The sequence below is a fragment of the Microtus oregoni genome, unplaced genomic scaffold (genome assembly GCF_018167655.1).
Source record: "Microtus oregoni isolate MIOR12 unplaced genomic scaffold, Mior012 000007F_ref0000211, whole genome shotgun sequence".
In the NCBI taxonomy this organism is placed as follows: Eukaryota; Metazoa; Chordata; class Mammalia; order Rodentia; family Cricetidae; genus Microtus; species Microtus oregoni.
The window spans coordinates 51,994,325-52,019,701 of NW_024543066.1; the positions used below are offsets into that span (position 1 = coordinate 51,994,325).

At 41.4% G+C, this 25,377-nt stretch overlaps 1 protein-coding gene across 15 annotated transcripts in view; it reads left to right on the forward strand.

The window, feature by feature from the left end:
* Window positions 1–25,377, forward strand: part of Arhgef11 (Rho guanine nucleotide exchange factor 11) — a 141,339-nt gene that overhangs the window by 55,215 nt on the left and 60,747 nt on the right. For 13 of the 15 annotated variants that reach the window (XM_041655300.1, XM_041655308.1, XM_041655296.1 and 10 more), the window contains 3 exons: window positions 22,801–22,833; window positions 24,317–24,331; window positions 24,814–24,905. In XM_041655300.1, the coding sequence (XP_041511234.1) occupies window positions 22,801–22,833; window positions 24,317–24,331; window positions 24,814–24,905 (140 nt within the window). The remainder of the gene's footprint in view (window positions 1–22,800; window positions 22,834–24,316; window positions 24,332–24,813; window positions 24,906–25,377) is intronic. The other 2 variants (XM_041655299.1, XM_041655303.1) reach the window with 2 other exon arrangements.

Sequence of the window (25,377 nt, forward strand, 5' to 3'; positions counted from 1 at the left end):
CTCTCTAGCCAAAGAACAAAGCTTTGGTACCTGGAATTGAACTCAGGGCCTCATGCATGCTTGGCAAGTGCATTTTTACTGCTCCATCCCTAGCCATTGAAAGCACTGTTTATAGAGGTTGTGCTCTTACACTGAACTGCTTGGGTTCAAATACCAGCTCTATATTATTTATTGGATGCTTGTAATCAAGACAGTCAGCCTTTCTATAGTCCTGCATTCTTATCTGTAAAATAGCAAAGTTTTGTCCTCTCAGGGGTTATTGTGAGAGTTGTTACTGAGTGTCAGACCTTGGCCTGAGCATTTTAAAGATGTGTTTTTAAATAATCCAGTCCTAGAAATCCTATGAAGTATTGGGTACTATTATTATCTCTATTTAATAGATAAGGAAGCTGAGACAAGAAATTAAGTAACCTTGAGGTGACATAGAGAAACTTAGGCATTTAAAACTGTAGCAAAGGCTCAGGAGCCTGTGCTCATAAGTGTGCTTTGTTTCGGTAAGTGCTTAAAAACAGTCTACCTCTGCTTTCATCATACTCTGTAAGAGCTTGCTAAATATATGCTTAGTACTGTGGGGTTGGTCAGCACAGGATATGGCAGGCAGGATTTGGGCTTTTAAGTTGTTTATTATACATTTGGAAGGAGACATGACCAATACTGATGAAGTAATTTGAAATAAAGTAATGCAGTATGAACTCAAAACACACTAAAAGTTAATCTCATTACAGGAAAAATTATTGGGAAAGTTGGACTAGTTGAGAGAGCTTATTGGAGATGGTCGTATGTTGACAGAAGTTTCTGTCCCACCCGGTCCCATGGCTGTTCAGTACCAAAGAAACACACAGAGGTCTGCATTAATCATAAACTGGTTGGCCTATTAGCTCAGACTTCTTATTAGCTCTTACATCCTATATTATCCCATAATTCTTGTCTGTGTCAGCCATGTGGCTTGGTACCTTTTATCAGCAAGGCATTCTTATCTTGCTTCCTCTGCATCTGGGCGACCACTGAGCCTTTCCTCTTTATGGAATTCTCCTGTTCTCATTGCCCCAGCTATACTTCCTGCCTGGCTACTGGCCAATCAGCATTTTATTAAACTAATACAACTGACAAATCTTTACAGGATACAAGACCATTGTCCCACTTCCTGCTTTTGTTTTTCAAAACGAGAACTCTGAGTTTAATCCCCTTTGTTTAGCTTTTTCCCTGACCATTATCCATAGCAACTTGTAACCAACACTCTAAACAAAGACAAACATCCATAATCAATGAAGTCAAAGCATTTTCAAAATATATGTTGGATTAATCTAGCAGCATTTACAATCAAATGTCTTTTTAGCAGCTGTTGTTCCTTCCTCAAGCCATCAAACCATTCAAAGAGAACACAGTAACATACAGTATCCTGACTCAGTGTATTTTCCATCTTTACGTGTCTTTATTTTAAATTATTTCTTTTATTTTTAATTTTTGGTTTCTTGAGACAAGGTTTCTCTGTTTATCTTTGGCTTTCCTGGAACTCAATCTGTAGACTAGCCTATCCTTGAACTCATAGAGATCTGCCTGCCTCTGCCTCCCAAATTCTAGGATTAAAGGTGTGTGCCACCACATCCAACTCCCCCCCCCTCGACTTTATCCTTTTTCTTTTCTCTCCCAAGCCTACATATATTTTTAAACACACTGTAAACCGTTTAGAGGTTGTCTTCATCTGAATATATCTTTACTGTATATCTCTATTTTTCTGACCACATGAGTCTTAATTTGCTAAGTGATATGGCTAGGATTAAAGCTGTGACTTTGACGGCTGGATCCACCCCATTCCTTAACTTTCTGAGTACCTCAGGTGGAGGTCCTGGCCAGAGCCATGTTTATTGCAACAACTCTGGAGTTTCAAGGTCCTTCCTACCACCAAGAATTATGCTGTGGACTCTTCATAAACACCATTTAAGTGTTTGGTGATGGGGCCTCTTAAAAAGAGCTGCAAGGTTTTTGTATTCGAAGCTAAGTCAGGAAGCCTCTCTTAAATGAGAAGCACTTGCCTCTAGCAAACAGAGCCCACCTGAGAAAATACTGCTACCAAATAGCCATAGTTAACTCTGTTCTTTTTGTGTCTAGAATTTCTTCCCAAACTCTCTCAGGTTTTATGTGGATGCAGTTGTCCACGTTGGGCACCATTTGTAGACGGAAGTTTCTATCCCACCTGGTCCCACAGCTATTCAGTCCCATAGAAACACACAGAAGTCTACATTAATCCTAAACTGGTTTGGCCTATTAGTTCAGGCTTCTTATTAGCTCTTACATCCTGCATTAACCCATAATTCATGTCTGTGTCAGCTATGTGGCTTGGTACCTTTTATCAGCAAGGCATTCTCATCTTGCTTCCTCTGCATCTGGGTAATGACTGAGCCTTTCCTCTTTAAAGAATTCTCCTGTTCTCATTGCCCCACCTATACTTCCTGCCTGGCTACTGGCCAGTCAGGGTTTTATTAAAGCAACACAACTGACAAATCTTTCCAGGATACAAGAGCGTTGTCCCACAGCAGTCGTATTTGAATTTGACCATAGGAAACTGTACTGAAGGGTAACAGGAAACTATTTGGAGTCCTGGGGTTTTGAAAAAGTTTGAATTTCAAAGTTAGTCATTCATCCTTCAATGCATTTTCATTGAGTGTATATTTAGACACCGCACATTGAGGCTTTAATCATCTTTGAACCACATTTTTGGTAGTAGTTCTTTCTGTAAGATATTATCACCCATTGATGTTGTAGCCATATTCGTTTGTCTAAGTACACTATGATATTCAAACAGCAATTAAGTCACCTAACACCCTTCTTGGGATATGTTCCTGCATTAGGCAACACTCAGTGGAGACTAAGATCTAAGTAGCTTGCTCAACTGCCATGTCTTTTCCCTTGTTCATCCAGATTTCTCTTTTAGAGATTACTTTTGCAGATTGGCATTTTCCAAATTGAAGTACTATTATTTCCATACTCTGGGTGGGCCCTCATTGTCATAATAAAAAATCATTATAATATGATTTGTGCCTGGATAAAATCAATGTATGTCTCTCCCTGGTCCCTGGAAGAAAGTAGAGTCTATCTGGGTCATTCATTTCTTCTATCCATTATTCCCCAGCACCACATTTTAGAACTAAGACTGTATTCTAAATTCTCAGACCCGTAGTACACCATATTTAAACCTCTCTGCTACCTGATAATAAACTTAGTCAAATTTGCATGCTCTGGAGCAAATCTTATCATTTATTAACATAAATGATAGGATTTATAATAAATGTGGAAAGAACTGTAAGCCCACCTCCCTGAACCAGTAATTGTTGTCTTAATACTCTTTTCATTGTTCCCCTCAAAATAAAATTTGATTCAATAGACAAGTGTATGTGTGTGTATATGTGTATGTCACAACAACATTGGCTGGAAGTAGCAGAAGCTGTTCTACAAATACCTTGTCTTCCCACAAAATGGCCTTGGACCACCCCCCAAAGAAGGTAGCAGCTGATTTCCTCTCTATGTGGACAGACTAGCTCTGCAGACTTGAAGAGCTGGGTGGGCAAGACTACTGGAGCATTCTCTTGATTTTATAGCCTGCCTGTTTCACCTACAGTCACAGGCACAATCTGATTTTGTTGCTGTGGATTATTTTAGGGTAGTGTGGTAACTTTAATGTAATTGATCCTCATAACCTCATAGAGAGAGGTGCTCTTAGGAGGTGTGGCTTTGTTGGAGTGGGTATAACCTTATCGGAAGTGGTATGTCACTGTGGGATAGGGCTTTTAGGTTTCCTATGCTCAGGATAACTCCATGTCTCAGTTGACTTCCTGTTGCCTGCAAAATGTAGGACTTTCACCTCCAGCACCACCACATCTGCTTGCATGCCACCTTATTCCCCACTATAATGGTAATGGACTGAACCTCTGAAACTGTAAACCAGCCACCAATGTCACCGTGGTATGGTATCTCTTCATAGCAGTAGAAGCTCTAAGAAAGTGAGGTAAGTTTGTTCTACAAACAGTGCCTTGTTTCTGTGATGCCAGCTCATCAGTCAACTTGAAGGGCTGGTGAAGATCAGAAAGAACCAGAGTGGATCTCTTACTGATGAAACTATAATGAGAGCTGCAGGAATCTGGCTACTAGAAAAATTGATTTAATTTTTCCCTGTTTGGCTTTCTATCAATATCTTAAGCAGATAAACCAGCTAAACTGGAATATCCATGAGGGACAAAGAATTATGCAGTATTAGAACAAGAAAGGACCTATAATAATTCATCTCAGTTTCTCACTGAAGGGAAGACAAACCAAGGAGCAAAGAAGAAAGGATTGAGTTCATATCCTATAGTTTTTCTTAATCTCATTTCTTCATCTATAGAAGAAAGTAGCAGTGTTACCTCACCATGTTATTGGCAGGATTATATGAGTTCCTATTTCATATTAATGCATTAATGCTTGTTATTTGCCATTTCTTCTGCCTTTTCATGAGCATACAAAAAGACATAGACAGAGTTGGTATCTCACTGTGCCCTACCCACTTGCTTCCAGGATTTGTTCCTTCTCTCCTGTGGCAGCCTCAGTGATTTCCTCCCCTTGGACTTTGTCTGCTTTAACTGCTCCCAGGCATATCTTAGATCTTCTGAGACTTAGTTTTTGATGTCAACTTGCACAGCTTATTAATGGCAGAGTTGGTATCAAAGTCCCAGTCTCCTGATCTCCATATGCTGTCTTAGGTACTGTTATTCTCATCAAAGGAATCATTTTCTGGAGGACACAAGCAAAAACAAATTAATGTGGATTGAACGTGATGGACAGTAATGAACCATTACATCAGAGATCTGTAAGATGGGCATATCTATGTTGAATAACTCAATTCGTATATTTTGTTTTGCAAGACAGATTGTAATTGTTTTGGCAGCAGCAAACTAATTGTTTGTCTTCAGGCCCTGTAACAAGAGCAGAGCCTTTTATAAAGTATTGCTATATGCTATTCAAGAGGCAAAAATCTCACTGTGTAGCCCTGACTGGTCTGGAACTCACTGTGTAGACAAGTCTGGCATTAGAATCTCAAAGATCCACCTGTCTCTGCCTCCTGAATTCTGGGATTAAAGGTGTGCACCACCACACCTGGCTGTGCCAGTTTTAAAAATAGTGCTGGATGATGGTTAGTTAGTATTATAGTTTTGTAGATAAGAAAACTAAAGTATACAGAAAGTAAATTTTGCCTTAAGTCAAAGATATCAAAGGTAAAACCAGGATGCAAACCCATTCTGTTTAACTCCACAAGTCACCACACTGCTCCTTGATAGTAGTTTGAATTCCCAGACATAGCTTGGACAGTGAACTTTATATGAAGAATATGTAACAAATGAAGTAGAACCCATTGGAGGAGCTAGGGTGATGGTTCAATAGCAAAGCACTTACCACACAAGGATGAAGATGAGTTCAGAAATCCCCAGCCCCCACATGAATGTCAGCTAGGTGTAGGAGCCCTCCTCAAATCCCACAGCGAATCCTTGGACCAAGATAGCTAACTAGACTTGCCAAATCAGCCAGTCCTGGGTTCTAGTGAGAGGTCCTGTCTCAAAATAAAGTAGGGAACAATTAAGGAAAACAATTTGATGTCAACCTCTGGCCTCAACCCCCCATCCCCTCACACATCCACACATTCTGGAGCCCACACACATGAACATTCATACATAAGCACCCATGGCACATATACATACACACACAAAAGAAACCCCGCAAGTCAAATCAGACATTGGTTTGTTATTCCCACAAGTTCTATGGCACCATTGATTGCTATATCTTGCAGGCAGGGCAGATTGTAGGTCAAAGGTTTTATGGTTGGATTGGTGTTTATGTTTCTCTTTTGGTAGCCTACAGAGTACCTTCCCTTACCGAAGGCACTAGAACATAGGGATGAAGGCTCCATGTAGGCACCAGCTTAACATCTCTATGTTTAATGAGTTGTATGAGTTTGTTTTGTTTTTTTTTTGTTGTTGTTGTTTTGTTTTTTTGCAATGGGGGTCCCACTGCCCATTTACAGAGAACAGCCTATTGTCTTAGCAACAGCCTAGGTTGTTTGGGGATTTCCATGGGACTTCCCCCCCCCCCCCGCCCTTGGCCAACAGTTCAATTGATGTAGCATAATTCCAGTACTGGAAGCTTCATTTGGTGACAAGAAATAACCAGTTGGGACTCCATATTCCCCATTATTAGGAGACCTCATAGGATCACCTTCAGATATTTTAGGAAATTTACTGCACTAGGTTTCCATATCATCCCTAAATGTTCCTCAATTCCAACTATCTCTTCCTGCATTCCCTCCTTTGACTCTATCTCCCCTTCCCATTCCCCACCTGATCCTCCTGTTCCCTCCCCACTTGCCCCCAGTCCACCTATAAAATCTATTTCCCCCTCCCAAGGAGATTCATATGCCCCCCCCCTTTAGTTTCTTCCTCCAAACATAACCTCTCCGGGTCTATGGATTGTAGGTTGGTATTTATTTGTTTGTTTGTTTGTTTGTTTAATGGCTGGTATCTGCATATGAGTGAATGTATACCATATTTCTCTTTCTTGATCTGGGTTACCATTTGCCTCCAGATTTCATAATACCATTTTTTTAATAGTCAAGTAATACTCCATTGTGTTAATCCACACTTTCATTATCCATGCTTATGTTGAGATATATCTGGGTTGTTTCCAGTTTGTGGATATTATTATGAATAAAGTCTCAATGAGCATGGTTGAGCAAGTGTCCTTATAGTAAGATGAAAGGATAAAGCGTCTTTTGGGTATGCTTCCATATTAAGCTGAGAATTGCCCTTTTAAGGTCTGTCAGGAATTGTTTTGGAATTTTGATGGAGCTTGCATTGAATCTGTTGATTGCTTTTGTGTAGGATGGCCATTCTTATTATGTTAACCCTACTGATTCATGGGTATGGGAGATCTTTCCATCTTCTGATATCTTTCTTCAAAGACTTAAAGTTTTTAACATAAAAGTCTTTCCCTTGCTTGATTAGAATTACCCAAATATTTTATATTATTTAAGGCTATTATGAAAGGTATTGTTTCCCTGATTTCTTTCTTAGTTCATTTGTCCTTTGTATATGGGAAGGCTGTTGATTCTCGTGAGTTAATTTTGTATCCTGCTACCTGGCTGAAAGTGTTTATCAGCTGTTGAAGTTCCCTCATGGGATTTTTGGGGTTGCTTATGTATACTATCATATCATCTGCAAATAATGATACTTTGACTTCTTACTTTTCTATTTTTATCTCCTTGATCTCCTTCAGTTGTCTTACTGCTAAGACTTAAAGTAGTGCATTGAATAGGTATGGAGAGAGTGTACAACCTTGTCTCATTCCTGATTTAGTGGAATTGCTTTGCGTTTCTCTCCATTTAATTTTATGTTAGCTATAGGCTTGCTGTGAACTGCCTTTATTATGTTTAGGTATATTCCTTATATTCTTAATCTCTCCAGCATCTTTACTACAAAGAGGTGTTGGATTGGGCTGGAGAGATGGCTCAGTGGTTAAGAGCATTGCCTGCTCTTCCAAAGGTCCTGAGTTCAACTCCCCGCAACCACATGGTGGCTCACAACCATCTGTAATGAGGTCTGGTGCCCTCTTCTGGCCTGCAGACATACAGATAGACAGAATATTGTATACATAATAAATAAATTAAATAAATAAATAAGGTGTTAGATTTTGTCAAAGGCCTTTCTGCATATAATGAGATGACCATGTGGGTTTATATGATGAATTACACTTATTGACTTTAGTATATTGAACCATACCTGAATCTCTAAGGTGAATCCTACTTGATCATGGTGGATGATCTTTTTGATGTGTTCTTGGATTCGGTTTGCAAGTGTTTTATTGAATATTTTTACATCTATGTTCATAAGAGAAACTGGTCTGAAATTCTCTTTCTTTGTTGGGTATATGTGGTTTGAGTATCAGGGTTACTATGGCCTCATAGAATGAATTGGGTAATGTTCCTTCTGTTTCAATTTTGTGGAATAATTGGAAGAGTTTAGGTGTTAACTCTTCCTTGAAATTCTGGTAGAATTCTTCACTAAAACCATCTGGCCCTGGACCTTTGTGTGGGGGGGGGGGGGGCGGCAGATTGGGAAATTTAATGACTGCTTCTATTTCACTAGGAGATACTAAGTCTATTTAAATTGCTTATCTCATCTTAATTTAACTTTGGTATGTGGTACCAATAGAGAAAATTATCCATTTCTTTTAGATTATCCAATTTGATGGAGTACAAGTTTTTAAAAGTATATCTTTCTGATTAATCCAGATTTCCTCAGTGTCTGTTGTTATGTTCCCCTTTCATTTCTGATTTTGTTAATTTGGATAATTTCTCTGCTTCTTAGTTTGGATTTGTCTATCTTACTGATTTTCTCAAAAGAACCAACTCTTTGTTTCATTGATTCTTTGTATTGTTCTGTTTCTATTTTAGCCTTCAGTTTATTTCTTGCTATCTACTCTTGGATGTGATTGCTTCTTTTTGTTCTAGTAGTGTTTTCAGGTGTGCTGTTAAGTTGCTAGTGTGACATCTCTTCAGGTTTTTCTTGTTTGTTTTAATGTAGGTACTTAGTGCTATGAACTTGCCATTTAGCACTGCTGTGTATTCATTTTCATTGAACTCTAGAAAGTCTTTCTTGTTTTGGTCTTCACCCATTTTTCATTTGGTAGAGAGTTGTGCAGTTTCCATGAGTTGGTAAGCTTTCTGTTGCTTTGTTATTGTTGAAATCCAGCTTTAATCCATGATGGTCTGATGGGATACAGGGAGTTATTTCTATTTTTCTTCTATCTGTTGAGATTTACTTTGTGTCCTAGTATGTGGTCAATTTTGTAGAAAGTTTCATGAGGTTCTGAGAAGGTATATTCTTTTGTATTTTTGTGAAATGTTCTATAAATGTCTGCTAGATCCATTTGGTTGATACTGTCTGTTAGCTCCAGTATATCTCTGTTTAGTTTCTGTCTGGATGACCTGTCTGTTGGTGAGAGTGGGGTATTGAAGTCTTCCACTACCAGTTTGTGGGGGTCAATGTGTGATTTAACCTGTAGTAGTGTTTCTTTTACAAAAGTGGGTTCTGTTGTGTTTGGGGCATAGATGTTAAGAATTGAATGGTGGATTTTTCCTTTGAAGAGTATGAAGCATCTTTTCTCATGTCCTTTGATTAGTTTTTTTCTTTGAAATCTACTTTGTTAGATATTACTAAAATAGCCAGACCTGCTTGGTTCTTAGATCTGTTTGCTTGGAATATTTTTCCCAATTCTTTACCCTGAGTGTATGTATGTCCTTGATGTTGAGGTGTGTTTCTTGGGTGCAGAATGGATCCATCCATTCTGGTTAGTCTGTGTCTTTTTTACTGGGGAATTGAAACCATCGATATTGAGAGACAACAATGACTGATGATTGTTGATTTCTGTTACTCTGCTGCTGCGGCTGGTGTGTGTGAGTTGGGGGGGGGGGAGTGGGTATGTATTTGTGCTTTCCTTCATTTGGATTTGCTGGTGTGAGATTATTTATTCTCCATGTTTTCCTGGGTGTAGTTAACCTCCTTAGGTTGAAAGTTTTCCTTTTAGCACCATCTGTAGGGCTGGGTTTATAGATATTGTTTAAATTTGACTTTCGCTGGGTATAGTAGTCTGGACTGGCATCTGTGGTCTTTTAGAGTCTACAACACATCTGTCCAGGCCCTTCTGGCTTTTAGAGTCTCCATTGAGAAGTCAAGTGTAATTCTACTAAGTCTGCCTTTATTTGGTACTTGGTCTTTTTCCTTGGAAGCTTTTAATATTCTTTCTTTGTTTCTGTGTGTTTAATGTTTTGATTATTATGTTTAGCACTTTCTTTTCTGGTCCAATCTATTTAATGTTCTTTATGTTTCTTGAACCTTTATAGGCATCTCCTTCTTTAGGTTAGGAAATTTTTCTTCTGTGATTTTTTTTTGAAAATATTTCCTGGTTGCTGGGCAGTAGTAGACGCACACCTTTAGTCCCAGCACTCGGGAGTCAGAGGCAGGCGGATCTTTGTGAGTTCGAGGGCCAACCAGGTCTACAGAGTGAGTTCCAGGACAGCCAGGACTATACGTGAAACCTTTTCTCAAAAAACAAAGCAAACAAAAATTCCTGTGCCTTTGAGCTGTGATTCTTTTCCTTCCTCTATTCCTGTTATTCTTAGGTTTGGTCTTTTCTTAGTGTCCCAGATTCCCTGGATGTTTTGTGTCGAGATTTTTTTTTGTTTTTTGTTTTTTGTTTTTCGAGACAGGGTTTCTCTGTGGCTTTGGAGCCTGTCCTGGAACTAGCTCTCTAGACCAGGTTGGTCTCGAACTCACAGAGATCCACCTACCTCTGCCTCCCGAGTACTGGGATTAAAGGCATGCGCCACCATCGCCCGGCTGTGTCGAGATTTTTTAAATTTAACATTTTCTTTGATCGATGTATCCATTTCTTCTATCATATCTTCAGTGTCTGGAGAGTCTCTCTTCCATTTCTTATATTCTCTTGGTGAAGCTTGTCTCTGTAGTTCCTGTTCAAATTCCTAAGTTTTTCATTTCCAGAATTCCCTCAGTTTGGGTATTCTTTATTGATTCGATTTCAGTTTTCAGGTCTTGAAAATTTTTATTCATTTCCTTCCATTGTTTGTCTTTTTCTGGATTTCTTTAAGGGGTTTATTAGTTTCCTCTTTAAGGACCTCTATCATCTTCATAGAGGCAGTTTTAAGATCTTTTTATTGTGCTTCAGCTATGTTGGAATATTCAAGGCCTGCTGTGGTAGGATAGTTGGGCTCTAGTGGACACATATGTCCTAGCTGTTACTGTGTTTCTACGACACTGGCCTCTAGACATCCGGGGTTGGGATGATTATAGGTCTAGATGCTGGTTTCTAGGTTTGTCTTGGTTGGGTGGGTGTTTTTTTCCCTTGGTTTCTGTTTCCTCTGGATTTTCGGAGAGTCTGATGGCTGTTTGTTGCCTGGTAGGAAATTTTCTTTGAACCTAATAGGTGTGGCCACTGAGGGTTCCAGGTAAAATGTGTTTCTGTGTATTGGGAGCCGACACTTAGGAATGGGGATAGCTAAGGGTCTGAGGGAGTCCACAGGAGGGAGGAGAGCAGAGTCTGCTTATTTTGTCTTCTTTGAATGGAGGGAGACAGTGAGGAGAGGACACCCCAGAGGGTCTGCTATAGCACCATTGGATCTAGAGGGACTGAAGGAGATGGGAAGATCCACATGTTGTGGGAGGTCCTCCCACTCCTCCAGCCTATCACCGCTGAGGTACCAGCCCACTGGGGCGTGGTTTCTCTCCCTTTAAAAAAGCGGCCACTTCCCTCTTCTCTCTCTCTTCACTTCCTGCTCCGCCTGCGACTAGACTCCTTTCCTGGTTGTGAAGAGGGCTGTTGCCTGGGACAGTGATCTGTAAGTTTTTTCCCCTTTAAATAAATACCACCCTAATAATCATAACCCCGAATTGGTGTGGCATTGTTTGTGACTTACGCCTTCATCCACAGACATCCTACCTGCTTTTTTGGCAGGAGTGGTTTTGGGTTAGCAGAGAGTACCTGCTGGAGTTGGGGGCTGGTATAAAGCAATAGGTGGGGAGAGGAAGGATTGGTGAAGGTCTTTATTTAACTTACTTGTTTCCCTAGTCTGGTCAGCTGGAGTGTTCACCAGAATGCCTCTAGTGTTGGAGGCTGGAATACTAGGATGGGTTGGGGGAAGGAAGATTGGAGGAGGAGATCTTTGTGATCCATCTATTGGGGATGGGTTCAGAGAGGAATGGGAGACAGAAGCAAATTTTATGCTACAGAGCTGGGGATGAGACTGGGAGGATTGGATCTGGAGAAGCAAGAGATGTGCGGTCTACTTGTTACCCTGACAGGAGCAGCCCTTAGGTTAGCAGGGGTACCTGCTAGGGTTAAAGGCTGGGACAAAACAATTAGTGGGGGGGAAGGAGACTAGAAGGTGAAAATCTGTGGGATCCACAGGAGATGGGAACAGGGGGGCAGGAAAGGCTGCCAAGCTGTTCTGCTGCAGAGCTGGGATTGAGAATGGAGGATTGGTTCTAGGAGAACAGAGGGAGAAGAGATCTGCAAGCTGCCTATCCAGTTTTATGGCAGTGCGGGTTTTGACTGCCAGAAGTTGAAGTTGACCTTCAAGACATCTCAGACCAACCAACACAGGAGTGTTGTCGGCAGCTACATGGAAGATGCATGACAGAAATACCTGCCAGGTGCTGTAGTGGACAAGTTAACTGGAAAAGTGACGTTTCTGTCCTTTAGTCAGAAGGGCTAGGGGCTCTGATTGCAGAAAACAGTGGAGCATGGTTCATCTGTGACATGAAAAGTGGTAAGAGACAGGTAAAATTAATTTTGATGGTATGCATTTCATTTAATTGATGACATTCAAAGTGCTGTTATTTCCATATAAAAGATTGTGTGTGTGTGTGTGTATATATATATATATATAAAATATATCTGTAAATAAATGAGACCATTTATTTTTCATACTAAATCATTGAAATCTGGCATGCATTTTATTTTTGCAGCATATTTCTGTGTGAACCAGGTACAGTTTGGTGGGCACTCTTAACATGTGCTATTCAGTGCAAGACAAGGCCAGAAAGAGCACCCAACATAGCTCCAAGCAGCCTGCTTGTGGGATTCTCTCACTTACCTTTCTGGCATATTCTGATTGATAGTACCCTCCTTCAGACATATGTTCTCTGCCCTCCTCGAGCTCTGGGCCCCTGGTGTTTTCCCATCAGTACACTCTAGTCACTGTCAGGCTCACCTTTTTCAAAAGTATGTAATCTTACTAGTTACGTGCTATGCCTTTAAGTAAAATCCACATCTCTTACATGTAAGGATTATATGTGTATTAACCTGTCCATGTACTAATGTCACTGTGCTTCCTAACATTGCTGTGTTGCTTTTCAACTTGCAGAGCCTTTGATATACTGAATCTCACTTGATTTTCATAGCTGCCATATGAGATAGGTAGGGCAGAGTAAGTGAACTATTTATCCACGTGATTTAGGTGGAGAAACAGACTTGAGGAACTTAATAGGAGGTTTCCTAAGATTCTCCTAATAAGTAACAGAACCAGGCTGGAAACTCATGTCTTTGGAGAATCTTTGCAATTCTACCTCTTGCTAGTTTTGTTTCCTTTTCTTTCTGTATTGCATTGGTGCTGACAGCTCGCCAGGGTTGCTGTGACATTTTTCTGTGCCTATACATGTTATTTCCTCACCTGTATTCCCTTCCACAACAGAGCCACTGCCAGAATCCTGGCCTTTCCTGAGTACTCTGGATAAAATCCAGTTCCTTCTTTGGCCAGTCATTCCTCAACTTTTAATATGAGTTGCAATACACTTTAGCATGTGTTTGCTTGCCTAGCAGATGCCTCACTGATTAGTGTACAGGACTGAGATCCTTACAGTGGCTAATATTACTTCCCTTCGTTAAGTCCATGGAAAGCCTTTCTACTTCATTTAGTCTTTATTAAAACTATGAGGTTGTGAATTCAACTCTAATTTATATGCATAGAAGAGGTCACCCAAAGCTAGTCATGCTTTTGATACTTTGATGTCTAAAATTCTTTTGCATTTATTATTGAGTACAAATGTGTCTGTCCTGGAGCCACTGTGCTCTAGAGAGCAAGAAGACGTGACCAATGCTGAACTGGAAGAACGATGCTAATCTAAAAACACTCATGTAGCAATCTGGTTACTGTTGAGGTTGGCACCATAGAGGGAGGGTTCGGGGAAATCCATTGTAGCTTCCCTGAAATAGACCTAAAGCTGAACCCTAAAGAAAGAGTGAGTCTCAGAGAGTTGAAAACTGGTCAAAGGGAGCAAGACAAGAGGTAGGGACTTGTAAAGGACCTGCAAGCCACGTTTAAAACTTAGAACCTCAATTTAAAAAAGTCCCCAGGCTGTTCGTGGTGGTGCACACCTTTAATCCCAGCACTCAGGAGGCAGATCTCTGAGTTTGAGGCCAGCCTAGTCTACATGATGATTTCCAGGATAGCCAGAGCTACACAATGAAACCCTGTCTCAAGAAAACAAAAACAGGGAACCCCTGAAGGATGTTAAACATTCTGACTAATTTCTTTAAAGGATAACTGAGGAACAAGCAGTAGCTCCTGTAAGAGTTGAAACTGAAAGTGGATGGAGGAGGTCTTCTAAGGTGAAATCAAAGGTGCTTATGCTATGGAGGTGGATTCTTGGGATGCCAGGCAGTCTTGTCAGAAGGGCTCAATTGATTCAATTAAAAATCAAGAAACTTGTATTTCTGGCATGGGCCTACATAGGGAAAGAGCATGTGACCAGAAGCAAGGCTGAGCTGGAGCAAGGACACTGGCTTCAGTTTTAACATCCTAGCTGTAGGGAGTTGCTGAAGATTATTTGGTCTTTTTTTTTTTTTTTCATTACCTTTGAGAAAGCTAGTGGTTCCACATTTTGTTGTTAGGAATCAGGTTTGGGAGAACCAGGTGACTTGCCTGAGACACAACCAGGAAAGGACTGAACCTGGACTTGGGATTGCGTTTTAACTATTAAAGCTATGGGGTGAAAGGAATGTTGTTGGTTTGTACTGTATGTATGTGGAGGGGTGTATGTGCCCATACATGCATATATGAAGGCCAGATATAAACTACTGGTGTCATCATCTGTTGTCTGCCTTATTTTTTGAGACAGGCTCACTGCCTGGCTAGACTGGCTGACCAGTAAGACCCTGAGTGCTTTGAGCCATACCCACCCCCACCCCGCAGCCTTTACATCATATGCTTCTGTGCTCTGGTGTTGACAAGCTAACTAGTGCTGCCTGCCTCCTCCACACACACACCCTCTAATACACTCAGGAAATTAGAAAGGTGAGCTTTCCTGGCCATGCCCTGCCTGGGGCTGGAGGCCTGTGCATCTTGTTCATCTTTCCACTTACAGTATACTTGTTCACTCCAGTCCTGTTAGATCACCCACTGTGATCCTGGAGGAAGAAAAAAAAACCCAGAAAGCATTTGTATAAGGATTTTCAAAGCACTTAACCAATATTACTTCTTTCAGAGTCCTCGCATCACTTCTGGAAGAAAGAAGGTGTATCTTGCTTCATTAAGTGTACTTGGAGTGGGTGCCCACTCTGCGCCTGGCACTGTGCTGGAACTTGCCCAGTAGTCCAGAAATACTCTGTTTAACTCTTTAAGAGTTAAGGCCTCAGAGTAAAGACAAACAGGTGTTATCAGTATGTGTTCATTTCACACTTGAGAAAACTGATGGGTTTGTGTTTTTTTTTTTAATTTTTATTTTGTGTCTGTGAATTTCTGTCTGTTTGTATCTATGTACAAAATTGCATGCAGTGCCCACAGAATCCAGAAGAGGGCACTGAATCCTCTGGAGCTGCAGAGAGTTGTAAGCAGCCATATTGGTGCTGGGTATTGAACCCAAGTCCTGTGCAAGAACAGCAAGTGCTCTTAACTGATGAGTTCTCTCTCCAAGCCCCAATAAATTCAAAAGTTAAGGGATCTGAGGGGCAGGGGTCAAAGATTGAATGCTGTAAGTCCAGTGTGAGGGCACAGAACTATGATCCTACCACTTGGTGTGCATGTTGCAGCTCAGATGGCAGTTGGTAGCCAAGGAATACCACGTTCACGTGTACAACAAACCTCACACCAAGGTATTTGTTGGGAAGGAAGACCCCAGGAGGGTGGCTGAAGCAGTAGAAAACTGAGCAGAAGACGACAGGGTTTTTATAGGGTTTCTTGGAGGTCTTTCCAGGGTGGCCTAGGATTGAAGGGATTATATGGTCTGATCTTGAGGCAATCTCGGGTATTGTTTTTTTTTTTCTGTAAGGTGGGGCTGGTTACTCTCCTCAGGGGGCTGGGAACATTATAGCTGTTGGGGAAAGTTAGAGAAGTCTGGGGGTGGGGCCTGGCCTTTGGGGCTCCTCAGGGGCATGGCCTAACCTTTGGAGTTACACTTAAGTGCCTGAGTAGCCTAATGGTAGAGCCTGGCCGCAGGAGGTCTCCAGGGTCTGGGCCTGCAAGCAGAGTCTGTACAGGGCCTGGGTCAGGGGGACTAGTCAACACTTGGAAGGTGGAGGCAGGAGGCTTGGACTACATAGCAAGACTGTCTTAACAAAACACCAAAAGTTTTAGACTTTTACTTTTGGTCAGGGGCTGGAGAGATGGCTCAGAGGTTAAGAGCACTGGCTGCTCTTCCAGAGGTCCTGAGGTCAAGTCCCAGCACCCACATGGTGACTCACAACCATCTGTACTGAGATCTGGTGCTGGTGCCCTCTTCTGTACATGCTGGCAGAACACTGCATGCATAACAAACAAATCTTTTTAAAAATTCATTTGGTCAGCTTGTTGAGTAAAAATAGATTTCTGTTCCTGAAACTCGCATGGTGCAAGAAGAGAAGTTGTACACTTGTCCCTAAAATAATAATAAAACGCAAATTCATGAAGCATTTCATGTTTTTGAGTCTCACTTAACCACATCTAAGAATAGGCCCCATGCAGAGCAGTAGATGAAAACACAAAATGAACTTAACAATATTTTTATAGATTTTTAGTCTCATATACTGCTTTGTTTGCCCCCCCCTTTATTTTGGTCTTCCTGGTTCTTTGCTTATAGATTATGGTTTTCAATTTTGTATTTTTAATGGATTTTGTCTCTCTTTGTGTGTATTTCTTGTGCTTTTTCTTTGTGTTTTTTCAAAATTTTTAAATCCTGGTTTGTTTGGTTGGTTTTCCTGTTTTTGTGAGAGAGAAAGGTATGGAATTGGGTGGGTGTGGAAGGGCGGATCTGGGAAGAGTTGGGGGAGGGAAACTCTGATCAGAATATATTATGTGAAAATGCAATAAATACACACACATATATGTATACACACATATATGATAGTGAGTAGAATGATAACCTGTATATGGTGACTATATGAACACCTAGAATCACCCCCACTTTTTTTTAAAGAAACAGTCTCATTATGTAGGCATACACTAGCATAATCATCTTCTAGAATACTTTTTCAGTATAAAATAGCGAGAGTTTCTTTTATGTGTCTTACATTAAAACTAAAGCTATCCACAATAAAGCCAACCTTGTTGGAAGAAGTGTGGTGAGCCAGCCCAAAAGTTGTAAGCATGGGAGAGCTGTCCCCACTACTTGTCTGTCCTATGGTGGTGCGGGAGGATGAGAGATGCCCCCGTTACCCCTTGCCTCTTACCGCCTGCAACAGAAGAGAGAGCTGACCATGCCTCTCACTTAGGCAGCATAGCAGAGCTGCCCTGTGGTCGGAGGTGAGGGTGACCCAGCCCCCATACTATGAGCAAAGGAGAGCTGTCCCCATTACTCATGTGACATGTGATAGTTTGGGCAGAGGACAGATGGCCTCCCCACCATCTCTCACCCATCAACGCCTGAGACAGGTGGAGGAGCTGGCCCTGCCCCCAACTAGCTGCAGCACTGGGGAGAGTGATCCCCTGTACCTCACCTGGGCAGCATAATAGAGCTGCCCCTAAGCATGTAGGTGTGGGAGAGCTAACCCTGAGGGCATGAAAGCAGAACTGGCCCCATCCCTTGCTCATTGCTGCAAGAGCTGAACTAGCCAAGGTGATGCTGGAGAGCTCACCCTGGTGATGAGAACAGGGGAGACCTGCAGGCTGACCAACCCTACAGCTGCCTAGGCCCAGAACCAGGCTTATAGCTTGGCCCACCCCAACATCAACCCCATCTGGGATGTGTTGGAGCATGTGAAGGGAGCTGATCCATAGACCCAAAGCTGCAGGATCTCCCCAGTACAAGGCAACAACAGCATATCCAGGAAGAGTCCTGTTATCAATAATGTAGCAGAAACCAGGGGTCTCAAACCAGACCAATGACTCGTTGCAATGAATACTTGCAAGTGAAGATATAGGGACAAAGACGTTTACTGTGTGACTCACTGTGTCATTGCAGCTTCTATGATGAGATTTTTTAATTTTTCCTTTTTTTTATTTTTTTCTCTTAAATTTTGTTTTGTTTGGTGGGTGGTTACAGGGCAGAAGGCAGATGCAAAGGGACAGGGAAATAATGGAATCAAAATACGTGATGTAAAAGACACTAGAATAAATAAAAAGAAAGGGAAAAAAGCTAAGGTGTATCACGAGTTCTAATAGGTGTTAATAAAAGCCTGGAATCAGACGTTGGGGAAAATGCTGAGATCAGAGAGACAAAGGAGCAAAACCACAGCTACCTTACCTACTCACTTCCCAACCGAAAAGATACTATGCTCCTGCCTCCTCCTGCCTTATCACTTACTCTCTCTGCCCAACCATATCACTTCTGGTCTGTCTTTACAGACCTGCAGATCTCTATGGTTAGCTAGTGGCTAGCTCCACCCTCTCCACCCTCTTGATCTTCAGGCAAGCTTTATTTGTACAAACAAGATATCACCACACTAAAGTTATTCTAGAACCTGGCATGATGGAGCACTCTTATAATCCCAGGACTCTGGAGGATGACGCAAGAGGATCCAGAGTTTGAAATTAGTTTGGGCTGTATGGTGAGACACTGACTTAAAAATAGTTAACTAGTAAGAATGAACATTGGTCAAAACCTTTTACTTTACATCTATTCAAAATCTTTATATAAAATTGTATAATAAATAAAATGTAATGTTTCTAATGAATCTTATGATTATCAAGCATTAAAAATTTTTATTTGTTAATAATAATCAGGATTATTGCATGTACAATACCAACTGCTGGTAAGATTCAGTTTGAGGCCAAAAAAGTGAGGAAACTTTGATTCAATGGGATTAACAGGGTTATTGTTAGTGATACTGATAAGTGAGCATCTTATTTGTATTCTGGAAGAGAGAAAACAAGTATACTGGCATGTTCAGGACAGGGATTTTCACTGTCTGAAGAAGAAGGTGAAGCTTGGAATGGAGGGCTGGGGATGTAACTCAGCAGTACAGTAGATTGCTTGCTTAGCAGGTGAGAGTCCCAAATTCAGTTCCTGCCACTGAAAAAAGGAAAACTTTTGGAATGGAGGAAATGAGGAAGTATCCTGTCGTACTCATTTCAGTTTGGAAGTTGTCCGTGTGAACATAAAATGTGGGAAGTGTGTTGAAAGGACCTGGACAGAAGGACACTCAGTAGCAGTGTCCAGCAGATTCTGGCTGCTTGTGCCAGATTCAGTTTTCTGTCCTACTTAAAGGAACCATCAGAAAAGTGTTTTAGTGCAAGTCGACATACAGAACAAGGTGAACTAGAGTTTCTCTTTGTGCCAGAGAGCAAAGACGTTCTCAAAGGCAGATGTGGACTTGTTAAAAGGACACAGGGTTTAGTTTGTAGACATTCCCATTTCCCCAAAAATTGGGTTTTCCTTTTATTTGCATTTATTTTATGCTGAATTTAAAGTTCAGCATTAAAGTCCATATATTTTTTAAAAGATACTATCTTTAATTATGTATGTATGTGTGTGTCCATGGGTTTATGCCTGAGGTGCTTGCAGAGACCAGGAGAAGGCATTGGATCTCCTGGAAGTGGAATTACATGCAGTTGTGAGACACCTAGCTTACATGCTGGGAACTAGACTCGAGTCGTCTGGGTGAGCAGTACACACTCTTAATCAAGTCACTTCTTCAGTCCTAGTTTCCAGTAAACACACATCCTAGGGCATATCCATGGAAGTGAAAGGACAACATTCAGGAATTGTCTGTCTTCCTCACCTTGTTGGGTCTGTCATGAATGTCACACTAGGCTAGCTGACTCTCCTGTCGATCACCTCCTTCTTGTAGGAATGCTGTGACGTACTACTACAATCTGGATTTTCATGTGGGTTCCAGAATTAAACATAGCTCAGCAGGCTTGTTTGGCAAGCACTGAGCCAGGGAACAAACAACGAAGAAGCATTATAATCAATCCCAGCATCCTGGAGGCAGAGGCAGGCAGCTCTCTCTGGGTTCAAGACCTACCTGGTCTACATAGGGAGTTTCAGGCCAGCTAGAGCTACACAGTGAGACCCTGTCTCAAAACAACAACAAAAATTCAGTACTCTTTTTGGGCCACCAACCCTGTATCAAGCCCCAGTGTGTGGCCTGGCACACCCACCACCTGTACCATTATATCAGCCAAATGATTCTTTAAAGGAGCATACTTGGTGAGTTTTCGTCACTCATACCTTTGGCATCCTGGACAACAGCTTCACGGGTGCTCCTAAAATAACTGTGATCTTTCTAGGTCAAGTGAACCATTTTCATAGGTCGCCCTAGACTGCTTACAATATTTAAACATTTTTTTTAAATGGCGGGAGATTTCAGGTGCAGCTCTGTGGTGGAGCCATGGGGCAAAGGATAATGAACTGTAATGTATAACTTTAGGGGAAGAAACATACACACGGCAGAAGCACACACAACACAGACACATTAATAAAAGAAACCTTTCTAAAAGCACAAATAATAGTAACATATAAACTCTTGGATAAGTGGTTGTTAGAGAACAGAATTCTCCAAGCGCAGCATATTTAAAATGGAAGAATAGATTTTTACCATTGAGAAATCTCAGGTAATCAACTCTCACATCACCAACACAGAGTGAGCTATACAACATCACTTACAATGTTTCAAAAATATTTAGCACATCCCTACAATAACAGTGCTTGGCAGGCTAAAGCAAGAGAGTAACTAATTTGAGTCTAGCCTGGGATACAGAGTGAGATTCTGCCCCAAGCAAACAAAAATATTTAACCTGATTTTAATCATGAGGAAACATCAGGCATTTCCCAAATGTATGCCATTTATTCAACAAGATAGCTGGCTTGGACTCTTCAAAATTGTGTGGGGGTGGGGAGATGCCTCAGTCAGTAAAAGTGCTTGCTATACAAATGTGCAGACCTAAATTCAGATCCACAACACCTATGTGAAAAGCTGGAACTGGTAGTATCTGTAATCCCAGCTCTGGGAAAGCAGAGACATCTGAATCCCTGGAGTTCACTAGCCAAACAGCCTAACTGAGTTGTTGGACTCCAGGTTCAATAAGAAACACTATCTCAAAAATAAGGTGAGAACAACTCAGAAAGACACTCAGTGTTGACCTCTGACATACACAGTCATATACAAGCATACTCATGGATACATATACTACACAAACATGAAAATGTCATTGTTACAAGAGATAAAATGGGTATAGGACTCAGTAGATAGAACGGAAGGAGTATATTTTTACATTTGTATTTTATGAATATGTGTATACATATATATATTTGTGTGTGTGTATACATACACACACATATTTAAGAGCTTTGGTTAAATCCTGGATTGAGGCAGTTAAGGGACAAATGTAAAGAACATTGATAAGCAGTTGGAGAGGTTTGAATACTACTCTGTGTTAGGTAATATTCTGTCAAAGCTAGCTTATCGGGCATGCTTATGGCAGTTCATATAAAGACTCTCTCAAGGTACTTAATATGTATACACTAAAGTAATTAAAGGCAAAATGTCACGATGTTGCTACAATTTTTAAATGAGAAAAAAATGTATAGTGTAGAAAAAATGGGTTGAGAGGTGACTCAGTAGTAGAGTTGCCTGTGCAAGGACAAGGACCTGTGTTAGGGTCACCAGAGCCGTGGAAAAGCCAGCGCACATTTGGGTTTTTTGTTGTTTTATTTTATGTTTTTGGTTGGTTTTTCCAGACAAGGTTTCTCTGTGAAGCCCTGGCTGCCCTAGAACTCGCTCTGTAGACCAGGCTGGCCTCAAACTCACAGATCCGCCTGCTTCCGCCTCCTGAGTGCTGGGATTAAAGGTGTGCGCCACCACTGCCCAGATAGGACAGTGCAATTTTAATTCTACTTCTGGTGTGCAGAAGACTTGCTGGCTGACCAACCCTGCCAAATTGGTAAGCTCCAGATTCCATGAGAGTTCCTTTGTCCAAAACAAGGTGGAGAGCAGCAGATGTCTGCACCACCCCACCCCACCCCGCCTGCCATGTATACCGTACACATATACCATGTCGTCCTTTAGCATCCATATGCACTCCCCCAAAAATAAATGCATATAAAGCTTACTAAATAAAAATAGGGGGATCAGAGGTGGAAAGGAAGGAAGACAGGCAAAACACAAATGTGACAGTAGGTGGATCTAAATCAGTGATTCTCAACCTTCCTTAGGAAGACATCTGATACTGCTCTAAATCAGTGATTCTCAACCTTCCTTAGGAAGACATCTGATATTGATCTAAATCAGTGATTCTCAACCTTCCTTAGGAAGACATCTGATACTGCTCTAAATCAGTGATTCTCAACCTTACTTAGGAAGACATCTGATATTGATCTAAATCAGTGATTCTCAACCTTACTTAGGACGACATCTGATACTGCTCTCTGACCTACACACCACACCACACCTCAGATGGAAGGGAAAGAGGAAAGGGGTAATGGAAAGGGCAGGGGAAGAGAAGGACAGGACAGAGCAAAGGAACACTGTGACCCAGATGCAGTTCAATGCAGACTGTGTGCTTTGTCCTTTTGAGACCTGGTTAGTATTTACTCCTGTGTACAGGAGGAGACTCTGGAGAATTTTAAATAGACAGATTGGTGCATTTGTATTATAATAAGCTCATCACTGTATCAACCCCGTTGGTCCCTTTCTCAGTTCTATTGGGATTTCTCTTTTGAACCAACCATCTCCAGTGTCTTGTCTGGTTTATGTTGTTTTTTCTTTCTCTTTCTTCCTCCTATCCTGCATCACTTCTCCTGGGTCCCACGTTCTCTTCTTCTTTGATGTCTTCCTCTCTCTGAACCAAAGATCAGCCAGTAAAAAGCAGTCTCACCTGTCCAGGTAAGAGGGATGCCTCTGGGGGAAAAGGATCCCCTTCTTGGTATTTTTTAAGTTTGTGTAGGGTGATGGTCGGTCGGTTGGTTGGTTGGTTGGGGAGTAAGGAATGTTTTTCTTTTGTTTTTGAGACTACAGTCTCCTAGTATAACCCAGGCCAGTCTAAAAATGTTGTATATAGCCCAGACTGCCTTGAACTCAAGTCTTCCTGCCTCAGCCTCCCAAGAGCCAGGATAGCAGTTGTCTGCCACCTCATCTGGCTCTTGTGAATAGTTCACAAAGCTCAGAATTAAGCACAAAAGGATATAATGAGAGGTCTCTGGTCTTGTGCCTATTCCCAGGGCAACCACTTTCCCACCTCAGAGACAACCAATGTTGTTTCTTTTGTACTCTGCAAAGATATGCTAGATATTTGCATATGTAACAGATATGCAAACACAGCATCTTTTCCCTTTTATCTACTGCTTTAAATGCCCACATAATTCTCTTCTCTTCCCTGACAGTATTATAGAGGTCATTCCTTACACACAGTTTTGTAAGGACAAGTTCTGTATTGTTCTATAGATATGAGGTCATTCCTTACACACAGTTTTGTAAGGACAAGTTCTGTATTGTTCTATAGATATGAGGTCATTCCTTACACACAGTTTTGTAAGGACAAGTTCTGTATTGTTCTATAGATATGAGGTCATTCCTTACACACAGTTTTATAAGGACAAGTTCTGTATTGTTCTATAGATATGAGGTCATTCCTTACACACAGTTTTGTAAGGACAAGTTCTGTATTGTTCTATAGATATGAGGTCATTCCTTACAGTTTTGTAAGGACAAGTTCTGTATTGTTCTATAGATATGAGGTCATTTCTGGTGTTCTCATTGTGCACAGTGATTCCGTACATAAGCTTCCACTTCGTCACTAACTATAGCTAGGACAGGAACCGCCCCTTCCTGAGAGCAGTAACACCTGATTCTCCAACTGTGAACTTTTTTCTAAAAAGCCAAGATGTTCTAAGTTTGTTTTCAGTTTTAATTGAAGAAGAGATCAAAAAATAAATCTGTTGGTTGGTGTATGTGGTACTTAGAAGGTTTGAGGTCTTAATTTCTAAGCAGGATGCTACAGAATAGCTGTAGGGATGGTCTGATCATGGAGTTGAAGTTTAAGGTTATCAATAGACCAGATTCCTATTCCATGGTATCTGGAAGATAAACGAACTTTTCAGAGGCTCAGGCAATTGGTATGCTCCTGTTCGGGTTGCCATTTCCCTAGAAGGTTAGCACTAAATGTCCAGTTGCCGTCTTAGAAAGGTGAGACTTCAAGGGACAAAGACATAAAGCCATTCCATGCTCTGCTGTGCTCACAGAGGCCTCTGTATGTGTCTGGCCCACCATGTCCTTCTGGTCTCCTCTTTTGCAAATCATCACCTAACACTAACTAGCTGTTTGTTTTTCTTGCGTTCATTTTCTCTGCTGCTCCGTTCTGTTCCATCAGCCCCATTGCAGCCTGGTAAGACCCAGCAAGCACATGTATGTTTGTACAACCTTCCTGCTGTTGTCTCTTTATTGTCTGACTCTACAAATACAAAGAGTATTTCTCTGCATACCCTGCTGAGTATTAAAGAGACCATACTTGCCTGCCCAGCCAGGATTCCAGATAGGTGGTGTTGCCAGCAGTATATACATGATTAATCTCTCATTGGGATGACCAAGTTACAAGGTGGGGTGGGTTAGCTTTCATTGTTCAAAACTCTGGGCCCCCTCTAATAACAGAGCCTGTTCCTCTGGTCCCTCCCTTCCCAGCTTATTAGTGTGTTTTCTTTTTTTCTTTTTTTTTTTTTTGGTTTTTCAAGACAGGGTTTCTCTGTGGTTTTGGTTCCTGTCCTAGAACTAGCTCTTGTAGATCCGCCTACCTCTGCCTCCCGAGTGCTGGGATTAAAGGCGTGCACCACCACCGCCCGGCTTAGTGTGTTTTCTTTACTCCTTCTCCAGGTTAAGTAGCCTGTCTTCTCTGGGAGACTCTACACCTGAACGCATGTCCCCTTCCCACCACCACCAGCCCTCTGACACCTCTGAAACAACAGGTAACTGCTTTGTTGCATATCAGCACATAGACACAGGTATATGCCCCTATAGAGAAATCCTGTACACCTGAACTTTATGTTGAGCACATAATATGTGTGTTGGGGTTTATGTTAGGAGTTTTGTGTCAGTTGTCACTTTATACCAACCTAGGAAGTGTGTTTTATATTCTTACTTTGCAGATAAGGAAACTGAAGCGTGGAAAAGTTAGGGAACTTTCCCATCCTCACACTTACTGGAGACAGTTCTGCTGTAATCTAGAACCCATGCCCCTGCCATCACAGAGTGCTATCGCATATGCACAGTATCTAGTAGAGACCCCAGCAAAGACAGTTGGTAGCCACACCCCTTTGTCCTTTTCTTCCTCCTTTACTCAGTTTCTCTCCCTCCCTTTTTATTGTATGCATGAATATTGATATGAATAAGAGGATTTCTCCTGGCATTTATCATTCCTTGGATTTGGCAAGGAAACAA